This window comes from Eurytemora carolleeae, unplaced genomic scaffold (genome assembly GCF_000591075.1).
Source record: "Eurytemora carolleeae unplaced genomic scaffold, Eaff_2.0 scaffold1942, whole genome shotgun sequence".
NCBI classification, from domain to species: Eukaryota; Metazoa; Arthropoda; class Copepoda; order Calanoida; family Temoridae; genus Eurytemora; species Eurytemora carolleeae.
In genome coordinates, this window is record NW_019402145.1 from 1 (window position 1) to 20,446 (window position 20,446).

The window sequence follows — 20,446 nt, forward strand, 5'->3', positions numbered from 1 at the left end:
AGTACTAAAACAGAGTCGGACCGGCGCCAGTTTTTGGGGTCGTGCGGGTCGTTTTCAGACTCTAAAACAGGGTCGTTTGTTCTATGCGGGTTAGGTCTGTTATTAATCATTCAAAATTTGTTGGGTTTAATTAAATGTGCTCTAATTTAAACTTCGATGTTCTTTTCTTTTGTTACATTAATATTTTCTATCTTGATCAAAAACATTTCCAAAACAATTATTCCAAACGATTTCTGAAACGAATTTGCCAACCGTTTCGAAAGCAAATTTGCCAACCGTTTCGAAAGATCGTTTTGTTTGATTTCTTTGGCCAGAGTAAAAATTGTGCATAATTGTAAGAAAAGGAAACTTATCAACATAGAATTTTAAAAACTTGATTTAACATATATAGTCAGATATAGTGTTAAAAACTTGATTTAACATATAGTCAGGTATAGTCTTAAAAACTTGATTTAACATATATAGTCATATATAGTCTTAAAAACTTGATTTAACATTTATAGTCAGATATAGTTTTAAAACTTGATTTAACATATATAATCATATAAAGTCTTAAAAACTTGATTTAACATATATAGTCAGATATAGTTTTAAAAACTTGATTTAACATTTATAGTCAGATATAGTTTTAAAAACTTGATTCAACATATATAGTCAGATATAGTAAGTTATATACATATATATATATATATCTATATAAATCATTTTTAGCTTTTTTGACTTATTTTTAATCTTTACAATAAAACAATATATTCGTATATATATATATGTATGTTGCGTATAGCCTGCCAAACGGCTGGACCGATTGGGCTGAAATTTTTTGTGGACACACAGGGCCATAAAATATCAAAAAAAAAGTTATCAAAATATTTTTCTTTTTTTAAATTAAAAAAAATTCCCACGGGCAACGCCGGGCCCTGATTTAATAAATTATTTAGTTCAAATAACAATTTGTGCTAATTTATTAAAAGAAATTTGTCAAACAATTTGTAAAGAGAAGTTCAAACAAATAAACAAAACTGTTAAATTCAAAAAGATTTGAATCCACAAAAAAGATAGTTCTCGAAATATATGTTTTAAAGAAACTTTAGGACTGGTGAAATATAGTATTTTTATCAAAAAAGTGCCCCATATAGTTTCACCCGACGAACGGGGTCAAATGCCTAACTCAACAAATATATTTCTTGTTCTTTTAGGTCAATATCACATAAAACACAATACAATGGAAAGCTTAGATCAATTTCATATTTAAAAATGTACAAATATTTATAAAAAAGTGTGTTTTATAAAAAAAAACAGACTTTATAGCATTGAACAGAAATCTGTTTGTTTACGGTGTATCAATAAAGCTAAATGAACAATATTCAGTATTAAACTTTAGTCCGAATTTAATGAATTTGAGCCGCGTCTCAAATTCGCCAAAAAACCTATTTCAATTGAGCGCCGGCTTACATCTTGAAACATTGAATACAAATTCTTTAAATTCGGCCTTTGGTCGTATAAAGAATATTGAGCACGTACATACAAAGCACATCATCACTAAACATATCCCAACCAAAAGTAAAGAGGAGCGGGGGGGGGGGTATGTAAATGATGAAAAATGTAAGAATATTTCTATGTCCTAGAATGTATCCTCATTTTATTCCCCTGACGGGGTCTAGGTCAGCATATACTACTATGCTGCTGCTGTAGCATGAAGGTCAGCTTGCTTTCTAGCCCAAGTTCATTCGTCTGAAGGGGGATTTTTTTCTATATTCCCCGGGCTACGTCACCTTTATAAGTTTTTAAGCGTTTTTGTTTTGTTTTGCTTAATAATTATTTTTCCTCTGTTTTATGTAAATCCGGTCGATCATAAACAGAAGACGACTTTTATAATAAAGTCATAAGTCCCAAGAGCATGAGACACAGAGTTTGTAGGGTGTAAATAGACCTATTTAACTAAATTAGTGAAAAAAGTGTATAGTAAGACTATTTGTTTTGAACAGCATCAAATAAACTTAAGTATTTCTGTAAACTCGTCTTCCTATTCCATTGTTTTCTGGTTATCATTGTATCAGATTTTAGAATGTATCGTTCTATATATATGCCTATCTATCTATCTATCTATCTATCTATCTATCTATCTATCTATCTATCTATCTATCTACCTATCTATCAATATATCTATCTATCTATCTATCTGTGAGGCTACATATAGGCATGAGTATTGAGTATACACCTGTTGCCTAATCCAGGGGCTTCACCAAATAAAAGGTGGATTCAGTGGGGGGGGGGGGGGGGATACTACCCCCAAAACTGTTTCCGAGAATCGAGAAAAAATGCGAAACCAATAAATTTATGTGAAGACGACCATTCAATAAAGGTAGATTTTTACAATCTAAATATAAGAGCCTCAAGAGACAAGTACCGCAATAATAAACATCATACAAACGTTGGCAAGCAACTAAAGCCAGTTTTTGATGTTATCACTATACATTTAGTCTGAGACAAATGAAAGAAAAAAGGAATAATTTTTTTCAAAAACACTGCTCCCTTTTCAACCCACTGCCCCCCCCCCCCTACACCCCCCCAAAAAAAAACACTTTTGTCCCTGCCTTTCCCAAGTATGAACCAAGGCACTGTGCCTAGTTTTTGGCCTAAAGTTGTCTTTAAACACCTGCAGTGTAGGCTTACTTCGGCCTCTAAAAATGCCTAGATCTGATCTGAGAGAAAGAAAGAGAGTGAGAGAGAGAGAGATTAGTTTAGTTCATTTCATTTAGTCTCCCTCAGTACATTATACAGTTACAGTTATTAGCAGAGAAGAAGAGAGGAAAGGAAAGGAAATAAAGGAAGGAAAGAAAGGAAAGGAAGGAAAGAAAGTGAAAAGAAGGAAAGGAAGGAAGGAAGGAAAGGAAGGAAAGAAAGTAAAACAAGGAAAGGAAGTAAACAAGGAAAGGAAGGAAGGAATGAAAGGAAGGAGAGGAAGGAAAGGAAGGAAAGGAAGGAAAACAAGGAAAGGAAGGAAAAAAGGAAAGGCAAGAAAGGAAAGGAAGGAAAGGAAAGGAAATGAAGGAAAAGAAGGAAAGAAAGAAAAGGAAGGGAAAGGAAGGAAAACAAGGAAAGGAAGAAAGGAAGGAAAGAAAGGAAAGGAAGGAAAGGAAAGGAAAGGAAGGAAAGGAAGGAAAGGAAAGGAAAGGAAGAAAAGGAAAGGAAAGGAAGGAAAGGAAAGGAAAGGAAGGAAAGGAAAGGAAGAAAAGGAAAGGAAAGGAAGGAAAGGAAGGAAAGGAATTGTCAAGAAATAAAAAACACACATGAAATATACTCTCCTACAGTCCTCATACCTTCTACAGTAAACTTAGTTCATCTCCATCCACCCAACAGAGCACTTACGCGCTCAAACGCACATACCTTAGGCGCGCGTAAACAAAGATTTATGAAAGCCCACGCAATATTTGGGCACACATATTGTTACGCTATACGCTGGTATTGAAAACATTGTGTAAAAAAGTGTGAAAATCAAATATTAAAATTTTCAGTGTAAAAGAATGTGAATTACTATAAGTGAAAAACTTTTAAAAATCCCAAAATGGGGCAGGTGAAGTATTTTTACTACAATTACTAGTTTTCAAAAAAAAATATGAAACGGTTTGAATTCCAAAAAAAAGTGAACAATTGTATCGTAATAGTTAAAACTGATTTAAAGGAAAGGTTAACAAAATTTTGAATAAGAATTTTCCATTTTTGTTTAAAGGGTTTATCTATGTGGCTCATTATGTTGTTTTCTAATTCAACATTAAATACCACACATGGTCGGATACTGGGGGGAGGGGCGGCAGGACCACATAAACCACATAAACCACATAAACCACATAAACCACATAAACCACGTAAACCACATAACCATAGATTGTCAATTCGAGCCTTTAAATTTCTATTAAATAATATTAATTAAGAGAAGTATGTAAAATATCAAATCTAATATATATATATATATGTGTGTGTATTATATATATATGTAGAACAGAAACAAATTGTGGCAAATTTAAACCAGATGTCCCACCTGCTTTAGAATAATTAGTAGGGCAAAAAATTCTTACATTCAGAGTGTCTCAACAAGCTTGAAAATGAGAATTGTTTGTGAAAATAATGGATTTGCAGTATTTTTCTTTCAACACGGTGTATATTTACCGTTTTTCATGCACCACAGTATTTAGGACACAAAACTTTGAATACCAATATGCATATATTGTTTTGTTTTTGTTTCTAACTTGACCCCAACCCCAAGGAATGCTTATAGATAAATCTGCCAAACTTTTGTTTTACAATGTACAAAACTTAAACATCAGAAAGTATATTGTCAAACACCAATCCATCTTTTATCTTAATTATATAATTATTAAAATTTATCAACACCTCGATATAAATTTACCTTTTTATTTTTCCGATATAACCCCTTTCATAGCGGCACTTCATTTCCACAAAATAGCCAAACTATTTATCCCATCAAATTTAATGTTTAGATTAACATTCATGAATTATATGAAGACTTTAAAGAAGATTTTAAAATTAATGATACATTTTTTTACTATTAATTTTTTTGAAATTTTTTTTTATTTTATTTAGTCTTTTCCTGAAAAAAAAATAAAAATAGAATTTCCCCGATTTTAGGAGAGACTAGAGTTACAGTTTGGAGTGTACACTGGAGGAGTAGAGGATTCTAAACCACATGGTGACGGACAAGTCGTCTTTCATCCAGATGATCTGGGAGGACGAAAAGTTTTCGTTGGAACGTAAGCATGTTTTCTTACAGCACATTGTATATTTTTTTCGGATTATTACAAATACGTTTTTCACCCTTTTTACCCTTACTTATGCTCTTAAACATTTTCTAAACTAAATTATACGTGGATAATTGTGTTCAGGGGCGTACGAGGGGGGGGCCGCGCCCCCCCCCCCCGCCCCCCTCTACGCGTGCCCCCCCTGAGAGGTTGAGGGGGGGGCATCCATGGGGGAGGCTCTTTTAATATTACATCTGCTTGCATTTCCCTTCCTCAGGTCAGGCACAGTGGTGTACCTAGGGGGGGCAGTAGTTCTCTTGCCCCCCTGGGAGTTCCAAAAATACAAAATTAAAAGGAAACTACGTTTAGAAAGTAACACCTGACAATGACAAAGACTAAGGATTTGTCTAAATTCACTGTTAATACAAGGAGAGAAAAGTTTTAGCCTTCTAAAGAGAATACTTCTTTACACAAGATGTACTATGACGGAGAGCAGACTTAACGATCTTGCACTTATAGCTTTACACCCTATAAGGCTGTCTGAGCTCTCTACTGAAAAAAATCATTGAAATGTTTGTGCAAGCAAATCCCAGAAAATTGTAGCTTAAACGATTTGGTTAAAATGTAGATTGAGTAAATTCTATCTAAAAATTTCAGAAGAAATTTCGTTTATTCGTAAAAATATAATTTTTAATGATGCTGTGATTATTGATTTAAGCTGTGATGGAGTTAAGTGATAAATTTATAAAGTCAAAAAGTTAGTTTTTCAAGCAAAGGAATAATTTTTAGACTCTAAGGTTAGTAACACCCAAAAAAGTAGTCTTTTTGGTGTATTTTTATGGTGAACAAAATAAGTGCAGGTGGGAGAGGGGGGGCAAAAAAATTTAAAAAAGGTATTAATATTTTTTCAAAAAAGGGGTTTTTAAGGGGGGGACCAATGTTGCCAAGGGGGGGACCAAAAAATTGTGCCCCCCCCAAAACAAAAGCCCTCGTACGCCCCTGAGCTCTCCTATTATAGATTCAGAAATGTATTATCTAGAAAGTATTAGATTCTTTTTTTATTATTTTAATCTAAAACAAGTTATTTGCGGATCTGTCAAGAAAGTGCTGCGGAAATACATTGAAGACAGTTGTCACAGTTTTTAAGATAGAAAACGAAGATATCTCTCTCATTGGAACACAGATTAGTTGTCTATCAATAAATGAACATGTCACTTAAAATTACGTCTACAGTTCCTTTAATGTAAATAAACTAGAAATATAACAAACAATCAGTTTGTGAATGTCATATTCTTATGATTTTTATTTTTATAAATTAGATAATAAAAAATGCACAAGAAATCTTCATATCTTTGCTTACAAAAAAAAAGCATCTAAGCAAACTTAGGCAGAGTTTTCTAGATTTCTGGATTACATCTATAGTATAAATAGGCATTTAACCTTTACAACCTTTTATCCTTCAAGAACACTCCCTTTAATTCCTTTAATATAAATGGGTGAACACTCCCCTTAATCCCCGTAGTCTAAATTGGTCAACATTCCCTTTAATCCTTATAATTTAGATAGGTGAACACTCCATCTAATCTCTTTAATTTAGAAATGAACACTCCCTAATAATCGTTTTAATTTGGATTGGTGATCACTTCCTTTAATCACTTTAATTAAGATGGGTGAAAACTCCCTTTAATCCCCTTAATATAGATGAGAGAACACACACTTTAATCCTTTTGAATCATATGATGAACACTCCCTTAAATTCCTTTAATTTAGATGGGTGAACAATCCCTTTAATCCCTTCAATCTAGATGGGTGAACACTCCCTTTTTATCCCTTTAATTTAGATGGGTGAACACTCTCTTTAATCAGTTTAATTAAGATGGGTGAACACTCCCTTTAATCCTCTTAATTTGAATGGGTGAACACTCCATTTAATCCCTTTAAACTATATGGGTGAACACTCCCTTAAATTTCTTTAGTTTAAGTTGGTGAACACTCCCTTAAATCCTTAATTTAGATGGGTGAACAATTCCTTTAATCCCTTTAATCTAGATGGGTGAACACTCCCTTTTTATCCCTTTAATTTAGATGGGTGAACACTCCCTTTTTATTCCTTTAATTTAGATGGGTGAACACTCTCTTTAATCCCTTTATTTTAGATGGGTGAACGGAAGGAGAGAAGGTCAGGGAAAGATGGTTTGGACGACAGGTTCGTGAACAATATTTTTTTTATCAATTTCCAGGTAACAAACGTGATGAATTTCTCCAAGTTCTCCAAGTTTTGGTGACTTGCTTTGAGGAATTTCCGGGGAATTTCTTGAGAATAAAAAATTCTTGTGACTGATTCCTCAGAAATTCTTGAGAAATTCTCTGGAATTGGTCCCCAATTTGAGAGATTTTTAAGGAATCAGAGTTCTGAGAATTAGTTTGGAGAAATTCCTGAGATTTTCTCCGTAATTTTTCCCAAGAAGTTCCTGAGAATTCTTCTGGAATATTTCTCCGGAAATTCCTGAGAAATTCTCAGCACTTGGTCACCAATTTTACGGATTTTTTTCGGGGAACTGAATAAAGACATAGTCTTGAATTCCTTGGATCGGAATGAGTTACGAGAAATATCCCAGAATGGGCAACAAGAAATTCCTCGGAAAATTTTCACCTGATTTTCCTGTGAAAGATTCTTGAAAATTTCCGCGCCTTCCCAGAAATGATTCTTGGGAATTTCCGTGGATTTTCCGCAAAATTGTTACCTAGGAAGTCTTTTTATTTCTTAGATTTATTGATTAACTGATTGGATAATTAATTAAGTAATTGATTGGTCATTTTATTGATTTGTTGATTTATTTATTAGTTGAATAATTAATTTATTGAATAGTTGATAAATTAATCGATGAAATAGTTGATAAATGAACTAACTGAATAGTTTATAAATCAATTAATTGAATAGATGATAAATTAATTAATTAAATAATTTATAGATTAATCGATGAAATAGTTGATAACTTAACTAATTAAATAATTGATAAATGAATTGATTGAATAGTTGATAAATTGATAAATTGAATAGGTGATAATTTAACTGATGGAATAGTTGATAAATGAATTGATTGAATAGTTGATAAATTGATAAATTGAATAGGTGATAATTGATAAATGAATTGATTGAATAGTTGATAAATTGATAAATTGAATAGGTGATAATTTAACTGATGGAATAGTTGATAAATTAACTAATTGAATAGTTGATAAATTAACTGATGGAATAGTTGATAAATTGATAAATTGAATAGTTGATAAATGAACTGATGGAATAGTTGATAAATTACCTAATTGAATAGTTGATAAATTAACTGATGGAATAGTTCCAATTGAATAGTTGATAAATTAACTGATTAAATAGTTGATAAATGAACTAATTGAATAGTTGATAAATTAACTAATTGAATAGTTGATAAATTGATCGATGGAATAGTTGATTAATTAATTAATTGAATAGTTAATAAATTAATTAATTGTATAGGTGATAAATTTGTTAATGATTGATTGATTGATTGATTTCTAATTTAGGAGAAGAATATGAAGGAGGATGGAAGAACAACCTGCAGCAGGTAGAAATCCAACATTTTCTATGTCGCCCTTTTTTATGATCACAATGTTGAGCCTCTAACTAATAAGATAGATATGATTGAATAACATTTTAATTTCGTTATAATTAAAGGGAATGTAATTTAAAATGACCGGACGATTAAAAAGATGTAGGATCAGTTCACAACAATACCCTTTACAGTTACATCTTTATCTGTGTAACCTTTAGGAAGTTACTGTCAATTTTTTATCTTGAATCGTTTAAGTCTTGTTAAGTTTTGTCAATTTTGAATGTAGAGTAAATTGAAATTACGCTTACAGTCCCTTTAAATTTGCCCGGATAGTGCTAACTTACCCTCCAGCAAGATTTCCATTGAAGGTTTGAAGTTGATTTTTTGAAATTTATTATTTAAATCTTAAAGATTAAATTAGATAATAAGCAAAATAATATAAATCGTAACTTTGACGTCAAAAAGAAGATTAAAAAACCAAATTTGACTTTAACAATTTTTTAGGGAAAAGGACGACATTCTTTTCCATCCGGACACTACGATATAGCAGAGTGGGATCAGGTAGAGATTATTAATTAGCAAAAAGTGGAATTCTAGTTTTCTTCTTTTTTCTTTTAATTTGAAATTAATACAAAACTAAGCTTAAATTTTCTAAAAATTATCTTAACATTTATAAAACTAAATTGAAAACTAGAAAATTCTCAGCAACAATTCTAAATTTAAGAAGAAACCAAGATTGACTAATTCTGGTTTTTGCTGTAAAACAATGACCAGAGCTGGGAACTTTTGAATGGTAGATATCGGGATTAATGCTTGATTTCCTCTTTTTCTTAATCTCCAGATTAGATAATTCTTGTTCTCCTCTTGTTATTAATCTCCAGATTAGATAATTCTTGTTCTCCTCTTGCTATTAATCTCCAGATTAAAAAAAATTCGAATTATTTTTTTTTTTTCCACGGGCAACGCCAGGCCCATCAGCTAGATATCAATAATATAGAATCATGTTAAGTGGGGAAAATTGTGTAGTTTTCAACAAAAGTTTAATACATTTCATATAGTTATGTTACCAAAGTATTCGTCGTATAATATTAATACAATGAAGACGACTTTCAATTTCAAATTGTGATTTCTACACAGCATGGATAAATATAAACATGGAAACAAAGAGACGCAGTCAATTCACAGCTTCTCTTTGATTACTTGTAAACTTGTTATTTGAAAAAAACTTGATAGAAAACAAAACTTAAAAATATGAAAGTCGTCTTCATTGTGTTGATATAAACGCTGACCACTGTATGTATTTATCAGGGTCTTCGGCATGGCTTTGCAGAATACTTTCACCCTAATGGAAACAAGGTAACATATTTTTTTAAAAGCTATGAAAAATGTGCGCATCTCTGTATACAGAACCTGGCAAAAATTTTACTTCAAATTGTCAGAAAGTGTCGTGAGTCATACCACCCAAATTATGTTGCTACCAAAGAGAATAGAATATATATTAGAGTGGAATCGTTTGTAAAGTGAAAGGCATAGAGTCTATGTGAAATGATCATTGGTCAATTATGAAACCAGCCTATTTCATGATTTGGTTTTCTTTTAGTATTAATTTTAGATTTTCTATAAAATGATGTTCCAGGGTCGAAAAGGTTATATAGCATAAATATGTGAAGTACACCTGCAGTATGGAAACAGTTCAACAAAATGGCCGTTTTACACTTTTTTCTAGTAAATTCCCCTCTAATATATATTCTATTCTTTTTGGTTGCTACAGTGCAGAATATATTCGGCTAAAAATGTATTTATAAAGTTTACCGAAATATTATTTATATTTTCAGAAACTTAAACAATCCATCTAAATTCAGTCAAAACGATATCCTTCCTTTAAACCTTTATCTGATCAATAATGTTAAAGATATCTTTGTTTTTCTAGCGTCAAATATTTTAAATTCTCACTATAAGCTCCGTTGATTCTGTTGGATTGGAATAAGTCACTTTTAGAGAAAGAAACCACAATTGAAAATAAACATGTTCTATATATCTAAAAATATATCATTGATCAGTATTTGAACAGATCATGTGAATCGGAAATGCCAACGTGAAATTACGTGTTTAGTCCCTTTAAACCTGCAATATTTTAAAAAAGTGTTTTTTAGGAGGAGGCAACATATGTTGAAGGATATGAAGAGGGAGAAAGTGTTGTTTATTATTCAAACGGAAAGGTAAATTATGGTGGATTCTTTGCTGGGAAAATTGAGAAATCAGGGCGTTTTGCGCCTATCTTCTATTTTAATTGTGAATGTTTTTCCTTTATGTACATTGTAAAACAATGACAAAAAAATTTTTCGCGTTTTTTAAAAAAATGTCTTGGATTTTCAAAATTTATGTTTGTTTGTGGCTATTTTTTTTAATTTTTATCGTCCACAAACCTGCCCCGTTTTAAAGATTTTATACGATTTTGAAGTCGTTAATCTTTTTTCACATGAATGATTCTTAAGACAATAACCACAAAAATCTCCTAGTCCTGGAATTTCTAAAATGTGGGCTGCCTTTTTGGGTTGTCAATATTACCGCAATTGTCATTAAAAAATAAATTGTTTGAAATCTGATAATATATTCGGTAATATTAAGAGCACAAAAAAGGCAGACCTCGTTTTGGAAATGCCAAGACTATTAACATTAGAATTTTACTTTAAAAATCTGGTTTACTAATAAATGCTGTAAATTAGTTAAAAAATCAAATACGACCTTTAAGTCATCTTGCTACTGTCATGTATCATGGGACACCCTGTATATAAATTTGCACTTTACTCAGGTAGAGAAGAGAACCTATGAGAAGGGTGAACTAAACGGCCCAGCAACAATTACCTGGACAAATGGAGACTCTTTTGAGTTCTCATATGTTGGAGGTAAAATGGAGGTAATGCTGTTTTTGTGTTTTCAATGTAAGGCGTGTGTTAAAAATACAGTGCTTTTCTCAGAAAATGACAATTTTTAAGAAAGACATTCGTCTTCTACATTTTGGAAAGCTTATACAGGTTAATCTAGATCTTCGGAGACACGGAAAGAATTTTTAAAATGTCGTTTTCTATTGAATGATAATGTAATGTTGCAGATATTTAGTTTTTTAATTGCATAATTATATGGAGCTCTTAATAACTGTTCACGAATATTTTATCCAGTCAAAGACATGATAAAAAATGATCTTTTAACATTTTAAATTAAGTTTCATGTTTGTGGGATATCCTGTATCTTGAAACAGAAATTAAATTAAAAATTATATTTTATGTTTTAGAATTTTCATATTTCAGGGTTTAGCAAACTTCCATTCTCACACTGGTATAGTTGAGCAGAGAAGCTATATTGATGGTGTTTGCCATGGTCCTGCTACACTACATACCCCACAGGTACTTATATATACTTTACAGGTACACACTCCACAGGTACCTTATACATACTTTACAGGTACATACCCCACAGGTACCTTATACCCCACAGGTACCTCATACATTGCACTTCACAGGTACATACCCCACAGGTACCTTATACAATATACATACTTTATAGACAGACCCAATATTATTTATTATTTTGTAATCATTATTATTGTTATTATTATTATCATTATAATTATTATTATTATCATTATTATTATAATAGGGAGATACAGAGGAAAGAATGTATGAAGAGGGGAAGCTACACGGAACTGCTACTTTTCTCTCCCACACTGGGGATAAAGAGGAGAGATGTTATGTGTCCGGAAGGTATTATAGAAATGAACATCTCGTTGATCACCCCAAACTAACCAGAGTGAGAAGCATTTGGTATTTTTTATTTGAAATAAAACGTGTTTTGGTCTATGATTCAACAATCTTTAAACTTACAGATCTGTTTATTTATACTTTTTCATTCAAAACGTATATACTGAAACTAAGTATTTAAGAAAATAGGTTAAAAATTATGTATAATGGGTCAAATTGTGATCGAAAGTCGCAGCTTTCTGAAATATTGACAGAACCGTTAAATCCACGTGTGATGTCTATTTTCAAACATTCACAGTAATTCTATATCATTTTGAACTTTGGCAAGTTCGTTGTGTATGTGCACTATGTGTACTGTATAAGGGATGTTAAAAGATGTAAATATACAAGGTACTAATGCAAGGAAAGTTATATGTACGCATTTTTTGTCTGCAGTGTACTGTCTTTGGGCGGAAAAGTAAACACAAGACAGATGTCACAGCCTGAAATGGAATCCATTTTTACAAAAATAATCTATAAAGTATTCTGGTCATAGGAAACTATAATGTGAATTTTCAAAATTATCAAAATTAAATGCTTTTAACCTCCTCGAATACTAAACGAACATTGATGTATCTATTCTTGTTTACAAAGTCCACGCAGAGAGAATTGATTTCAATATGTACGAAGAGTATACGCGACCGCAATTAACTTTCCTTGCATTAGTATCTAGCAATCAGTATCAGAGATGAATTATGGTATACAGAAAAATTAATAATCCCCTTGCAGTATATATTCTGCTGTATGGAACTGTTTCTACAATTTGACATCATAATTCCCAAGAATGTAAGGCAAGGACAATTATTTTAGAAGTGTACACATCTTTTGTACTGCAATGTACTGTCTCTGGGCGCTAATGTAAACACAAGACGGATGTCGAAGCCTGACATTGGATCCATCTTTCACATTAAAAAATCAATGAAATATTCTGGTCATAGGAAATTATTATGTGAATTATCAAAATTATCAAAATTTGATGCTTTTAACCTCCTCGAATACTAAACGAACACTGATGCATCTATTATTGTTTACAAATTCCGCAGAGAGAACTGGTTTCAATATGTACACAGAGTATACACAACCGCAATTGACTTTCCTTGCCTTACATTCATGATAATTCCAATTGTTTACAAAGTATAGTATGGTTAATTTCTGCCTCTACTATCAATCAATCAATATTTGCGATTGTATTAGATGAAACTATATGAACCCCTGTGTTATCCTGTTTTAGAATTTCATGCCGAACGAAATTGACCAAATCTTTTTTTGCATAAAATGTAATAAGCAAACATATCAACTAACATTTTATAAAAGAATCAACATCTCAGATTCTAGGGATTCTAGGGATTCTAGGGGTGCATTTAAAAGTCTAAAAACTTTGAATGTTTAAAACTGAGATAAATACAGTGGAGCCTATTAAACATTAGAAAAGAAATTTGACACAAGTTATAAAATTAAAAGAGTACAATGAACATGAAGCAATGAAATTGTGCAGTATTCACCGTACAGCATACCCATTTCAATTAATAAGTTGAAATATGACCATAGTCAAGGTTATAATGCAAGGAAAGTTAATTGTAGTTGCGTATACTCTGCGTACATATTGAAATCAATTCTCTCTGGGCGGAATTTTTAAACAAGAATAGATGCATCAGTGTTCGTTTAGTATCCGAGGAGGATCAAAGCATTGAATTTTGAAAATTTTGATAATTCACATAATAGTTTCCTATGAACAGAATATTTCGTTGATTTTTATGTGAAAGATGGATCCCATTTCAGGCTGTGACATCCGACTTGTGTTTACATTACCACCCAGAGACAGTACACTGCAGCACAAAAGATACGTACACCTCTGAAGTAACTTTCCTTGCATTATGACCTTGACCATAGTGGTGTTATCATTTACTTTTAAAGCACACAGGACATTATTAAAATGTCGTCTTCTTATACAATTTATTTTTATTATTATTATTAATATTATCATTATTATTTTCATTAATTTCATCATTATTTTTATTATTGGTTTAATTTTCATTTTTATGATCATCATTATAATTATTAAAGGTTGGATGGGACAGCAAAATACTATTATAAATCAGGAGCTGTAGAAACTAGAATTTATGAGAACGGCGTTTTACAGGTAAATATAATGTCGTCTTCAAATGCAAAACACCTATCTACTCGGGTACAGCTGCAACGTTGGAATACTAAAATTGATAGTACAACTATATACCAGGGTACAGATGTAAAGCGGAATACTAATAGTACAACTTTATACTAGGGTACATCTGTAAAGCAGAATACTAATAGTGCAACTATATAATAGGGATAATAGGGTACAGCTGTAAAGCATAATACAAATAGTACAACTATATACTAGAGTACAGCTGTAAAGCAGAATACAAATAGTAAAACTATATACTTGGGTACAGCTGTAAAGCAGAATACTAATAGTACAACTATATACTAGAGTACAGCTGTAAAGCAGAATACAAATAGTAAAACAATATACGTGGGTACAGCTGTAAAGCAGAATACTAATAGTACAACTATATACTAGAGTACAGCTGTAAAGCAGAATACTAATAGTACAACTATATACTAGGGTACAGCTGTAAAGCAGAATACTAATAGTACAACTATATACTAGGGTACAGCTGTAAAGCAGAATACTAATAGTACAACTATATACTAGGGTACTGCTGTAAAGCAGAATACAAATAGTACAACTATATACTAGGGTACAGCTCTAAAGCAGAATAATAATTGTGCAACTATGATATACTAGAAACAACTGTTACGCAGAATACTAATAGTCCACCTATTTTCTCGGGTACAGCAGTAACGTAAAGTGCTAATAGAACACCTGTAAACTAGCGTACAGCTGTTAAGCAGAATAATAATAGTGCACCTATATACCAGGGTACAGCTGTAAAGCAAATACTAACAGTACAACAACATATTAGGGTACAGCTGTAAAGGAGAATACTAATAGTACAACTATATACTAGGGTACAGCTGTAAAGCAGAACACTTATAGTACAACTATATACTAGGGTACAGCTGTAAAGCAGAATACTAATAGTACACCTTAATACTAGGGTACAGCTGTAAAGCAGAATACTAATGGTGAGGTGGAGGAGAGGAATTATAAAGATGGAAAGCTGAATGGTCAAGCTACAGTCCTGTATCCAGATACTAGCAAAGAGATTAGAAATTACAAGGTATTTATGTATTTCACAAAAATGAGAATTTAAAGCAGTATTTTTTTTTAAGTAATTTTTTTGCTCGATCTCTCTCATCATCTACCTCATGATCGTTCTACTCCAGCATCGTTCTACCTCATGATCTTTCTACCTCATGATCGTTCTACTCCACGATTGTTTTAACTCATGATCAAATTGACTCATGGTCCTTCTTCTTCATGATCGTTCTAACCCATGATTTGTATATCTTATAATCTTTCTACTCAAGACCGTTTTACCTCATGATCGTTCTACCTCATGATTGTTCTACCTAATGATCCTTCTACCTCATGATCATTCTACCCCATAGTCCTTTTACCTCATGATCGTTCTACCTCATTATTGTTGTACCCCATGATTGTTCTTTCTCATGATCTTTATACCTCATGATCTTTCTTCCTCATGCTTGTTCGATGGTCCTTCTACCTCATGATCTTTCTATATCATAATTGTGTTTCCTCATGACTACCTCATAATCCTTCTTCCTCATGATCGTTCTACCTCATGATCGTTCTACCTCATGATCTTTCTACCTCATGATCGTTCTACCTCATGATCGTTCTACCTCATGATCGTTCTACCGCATGATTATTCTACCTCATGATTGTTCTTCCTCAAGATCGTTCTACCTTATAATCGTTCTACCTCATAATTGTTATACCTCATGATCGTTCTATCCCATCGTCCTTCTACATCATGATCGTTTTACCTCATGATCTTTACATCCCATAATTGTGTTTCTTCATGACTACCTCATATTTGATTATCCTATATTTCATTACAGGATAATAAACTAACTTATATTTCATTACAGGATATTAAACTAACCTATATTTCATTACAGGATAATAAACTAACCTATATTTCATTACAGGATAATAAACTAACCTATATTTCATTACAGGATAATAAACTTACCTATATTTCATTACAGGATAATAAACTTACCTATATTTCATTACAGGATAATAAACTAACCTATATTTAATGACAAGATAGTAGACTAACCTATATTTGATGACAGGATAATAAACTTACCTATATTTGATTACAGGATAATAAATTAATCTATATTTGATTACAGGATAATAAATTAACCTATATTTGACTACAGGATAATAAATTAACCTATATTTGATTACAGGATAATAAACTAACCTATATTTGACTACAGGATAATAAATTAACCTATATTTGACTACAAGATAATAAACTAACCTATATTTGACTACAGGATAATAAACTAACCTATATTTGACTACAGGATAATAAACTAACCTATATTTGTTTTCAGGAAAATAAACTAACCTATATTTGAATACAGGATAATAAATTAACCTATATTTGACTACAGGATAATAAATTAACCTATATTTGACTACAAGATAATAAACTAACCTATATTTGATTACAAGATAATAAACTAACCTATATTTGATTACAGGATAATAAACTAACCTATATTTGACTACAGGATAATAAACTAACCTATATTTGACTACAGGATAATAAACTAACCTATATTTGACTACAGGATAATAAACTGACCGGCTCGGCTGCTCTCTTCTCTGCCTCAGGGGAGAGAATTGAGTTCGAGTACAAGGATGGAGTTGTACATGGACCTGCTAAGATTAGGTGAGTTGTACATTGTACAAGGATGAGGTTGTGCATGGTTTTGCTAAGGTTATGAGAGTTGTACAAGGATGGTGTACATGAACCTAAATAGGTTAAGTTGTAAATGGGCCTTTTAACCCTATTCCTGCTGGGGGGGGTCAATTTGACCCCCCCCCTGTAGTTTTTTTTACATAACTCAAAAAGTATTGGTCTGAGGCTGTTGAAATTTTCTGACTTTTCCTACATACCCTCCCTGTAGGCCTAAAACCGGGCTTTAATTCTAACTGCCTGAGTCCTCAGACACACTGCCTGAATGACTGCTTTTTCCTGTAACAAACTAAATCTTTGTTTTGACCCACTTCCACATGTCAGATTTTGATAAAATTTAGCTTTTTGGAAAGCCTTTGACATAAGGAAACGAATTGCACAAGTTTTGCGAAAAAAAATTGCAAATTTTTTGCAAACAATCTGTCAAAGGAAATTTGCACATTTTTAGTTTTTCTTGATTAAAAATCAGGTTATTTAAAATTTGCAAAAATTTTTGCATATTTGAAATGGCATGGTCAAGGGCTTTTCAAAAATGTAAAATTTTTCATTTTTTGGAAAATTTTTTTTTGCAAACATTTTTACTATATAACTGGATTTTGCGATAAAAATTCAATTTTTTCAAATTTGCGATTTTTTTTGCAGATTCTTAAAGTAGAGCACAAGAGCTTTCCAATGATGTATCATTTGTCATATTTAGACATCAAACATGGGATTTAAGGGGGGGGGTCAAATTGACCCCCCCCCCCCAGCATATCCTGGTTTTCAAGTACCCCAGCAGAGATAGGGTTAAGCATAGATGAGTTAAACATGGACGGTGTTGTGCAATGTAGATTGAACAACTGCATTAATTTTTTTAACCACAGCGAAGTATTAAAATCATAGAGATATTTTATGACTGATATCTATATATACTTTGCTTGTCTGGGTGTCTGTCTGCCTGTTTGTCTGTTTGTATCCAATAAACGTCAAAACGGCTGAACCTTATTTTGTGTGGGACCTCATGTGACCCCAGGAAGGATTTATGAATGATCAAAATTTTAAAAAATTTGTGTTTTCCACTTTTATAAGATTTTGAAAATGCGCTAAGAAATATTACGAAATTTTCAAACTTTTTTTTACTGTACGAAGAGAAGATGTTTGGAGATAAAGCCAAAATTAAAAGTTGAAATGGGCGTGAAGCACCCTAAAAGCCTAGTAGGTAGTGTATCTTCCCGCACTTGCCCTTCTTTAATGAAGACGACATTAGTTAGCTACACAATATTAATTTATGTATACAGGGGAGGAGGGGACCTTGAAGAATGTATCTACGTGAACGGAGTAAAGCATGGAAAAGCTACATATACATGGAAAGCCGGGCATAAGTAAGTATCTAACTTTAACAAATTTTTAAAACACAAAAAATTCCTAAACCTCCGGTGTTTTTGAAATCTCTCTTTTTGTCAACCCTGTTTTTTTCTAATCAAATTTAAAAATACATTTGCTTCAAAAATATATTAATCTAATAGAATTTATGTATTCAATTTCAAGGATTTAATATTTTAAAAATGAAAAAATAATGAATCAATGATTATTTTTCAGAGAGGAGTTTGTTTATGATAAGGGTGTAAAGAACGGCCCTGCTGTGCTCTATGGGGTGAGCGGAGCGACAAGGAAGGGTCAGCTTAAACAAGGGAAATGGCATGGAGAGGCTAAATACACTGCACAGGTATGGCTGGGAAAACTTCAAAAAAGGGATCAGATACTTATTGTTGAAGAGATAGTAATTTCGATAGTTTTAAGCTTAAAGGGACTGTAAGCGTAATTTCAGGTGATTCTCCATGCAAAGATGGCAATGCTCTATTTACAATGGTACCCTTGCAACCTTAATCTGAGCAAAAATGTGGAAGAAACCGTCGTTTTTCTGAATCGGAAAGTACTTCAGAAACAAAAACATTGATATCTAATTGATACTTGATCAGAAAAAGCTTCCAAGGGTACCCTTGTAAATCGGGTATTGCCATCTACGCATGGAGGGTCACTTGAAGTTACTCTTGCAGTCCTTTTAACTAAATAAACAAAAATGATAAAAAAGTTAATAAAATAATGTTAATCTAAAGAGCATAGAACTTAGAAGCCGGGCAAAGCATATTAGGCAGTTTGAGAGCGGGCATCATTTGAAAATAAACAAAAAAATCTGCTAACAAACATTTTAGTCAATAACTCCGACATATTTTGATAAACAAATTACAATAGTTTAATCTAGGATGGAGAGGTCCGAAAAGAACTCTGGGATAACGGACAAAGAGTTTAATCCAAGTAGAAGAAAAACTCTCACTTTACTCATTTGTAGAATTAACTCTGTACCTCTAAAACCATACTTTATAGAATTTAGTTGGATAAAAACTCTAAAATTTAGTTTATTGTTTATGTAAATAATCTTTGGTTTGAATTACGATCATTGTAATATTTGGTCTAATGGTCCTCATTGTATCATGAAATGTATTTGTTCTCTTTTTTTAAGTAGTTTTTTATGTTTGATTTAAATTAAATTAAAAATACTTAGTTATGATTTTTAAAGGTTTATTTTAGAAAATATTAATTTGTCTTTTATTTGGCCCGGTGTGATCATGATTATTTTTTAACGTCATTAAACCTGAATTACAAGTTTTGTAAATTGCAATCAGTAGAAAACTTAGTTTTTTTTTGTAACAAAATGTACCTCAAAGTAGAACTTATATAGAATTAATATTAAATCTAAATTAAAATATTTTAATCAAAAGAAACAATATATAGTTATATTAATATATAAACATACATCTAACACTAATTATTAATTTTGTAATATATACTTTATTTTAACCTTTTATTTGTTGTAGCTAACAGAATAAAAATAAATATTCTTAATTTTTTTTCTTCATAGATTGTGGATTGTTCTGGATTCCATTTTAGAAAAGTACAAAAAAAAACGATAAATTATAATACAATATTTAATAATAACAACAAATTAAAAATATGAGAAAAAATTAGCAAAATAAAAAATAGAAAAATTATCATGAATGTTATTTATTTTACTGTTACTTTTTGATCGTATGGTTGAACAAAGATTTATATTTGTAAAAGATAATTCTAAATTGACATTATATCTTCAGCTCTTTTATCTAAAAAAAATGTCATAAAATGGCGAAACCCAGAAATGATTTGGAAAAATGCAAAAATAATCAAAAATAAATATCATATATATTAAACATTATATATATACTGAAAAGGGTTGTCATTGCATTGAATGTAAAAAGTGGGGGCGGTCACATATTTTTAAAAAAAACCTGAATAAATGCGTTTATAAACCATTTAAGTACAAATTGTATGTTGTACACAACTACAATTTTTTCATGTTTTGCGATTCGTAGGTAATGTAC

General features: G+C 31.6%; 1 protein-coding gene across 1 annotated transcript; it reads left to right on the top strand.

Annotated features, from left to right (window-relative positions):
* Window positions 1-3,340: 3,340 nt before the first annotated feature.
* LOC111717971 (radial spoke head 10 homolog B) lies at window positions 3,341-19,796 on the top strand. The gene is made up of 16 exons (XM_023493438.1): window positions 3,341-3,574; window positions 4,648-4,769; window positions 6,914-6,963; window positions 8,319-8,359; window positions 8,852-8,908; window positions 9,656-9,703; window positions 10,501-10,566; window positions 11,160-11,264; window positions 11,656-11,751; window positions 12,005-12,108; window positions 14,209-14,284; window positions 15,246-15,368; window positions 16,924-17,024; window positions 18,329-18,412; window positions 18,630-18,756; window positions 19,294-19,796. Exons 1-16 carry the CDS (start codon window positions 3,566-3,568, stop codon window positions 19,339-19,341), a joined length of 1,257 nt encoding a protein of 418 aa, XP_023349206.1. The 5' UTR covers window positions 3,341-3,565; the 3' UTR covers window positions 19,342-19,796.
* Window positions 19,797-20,446: the final 650 nt, after the last annotated feature.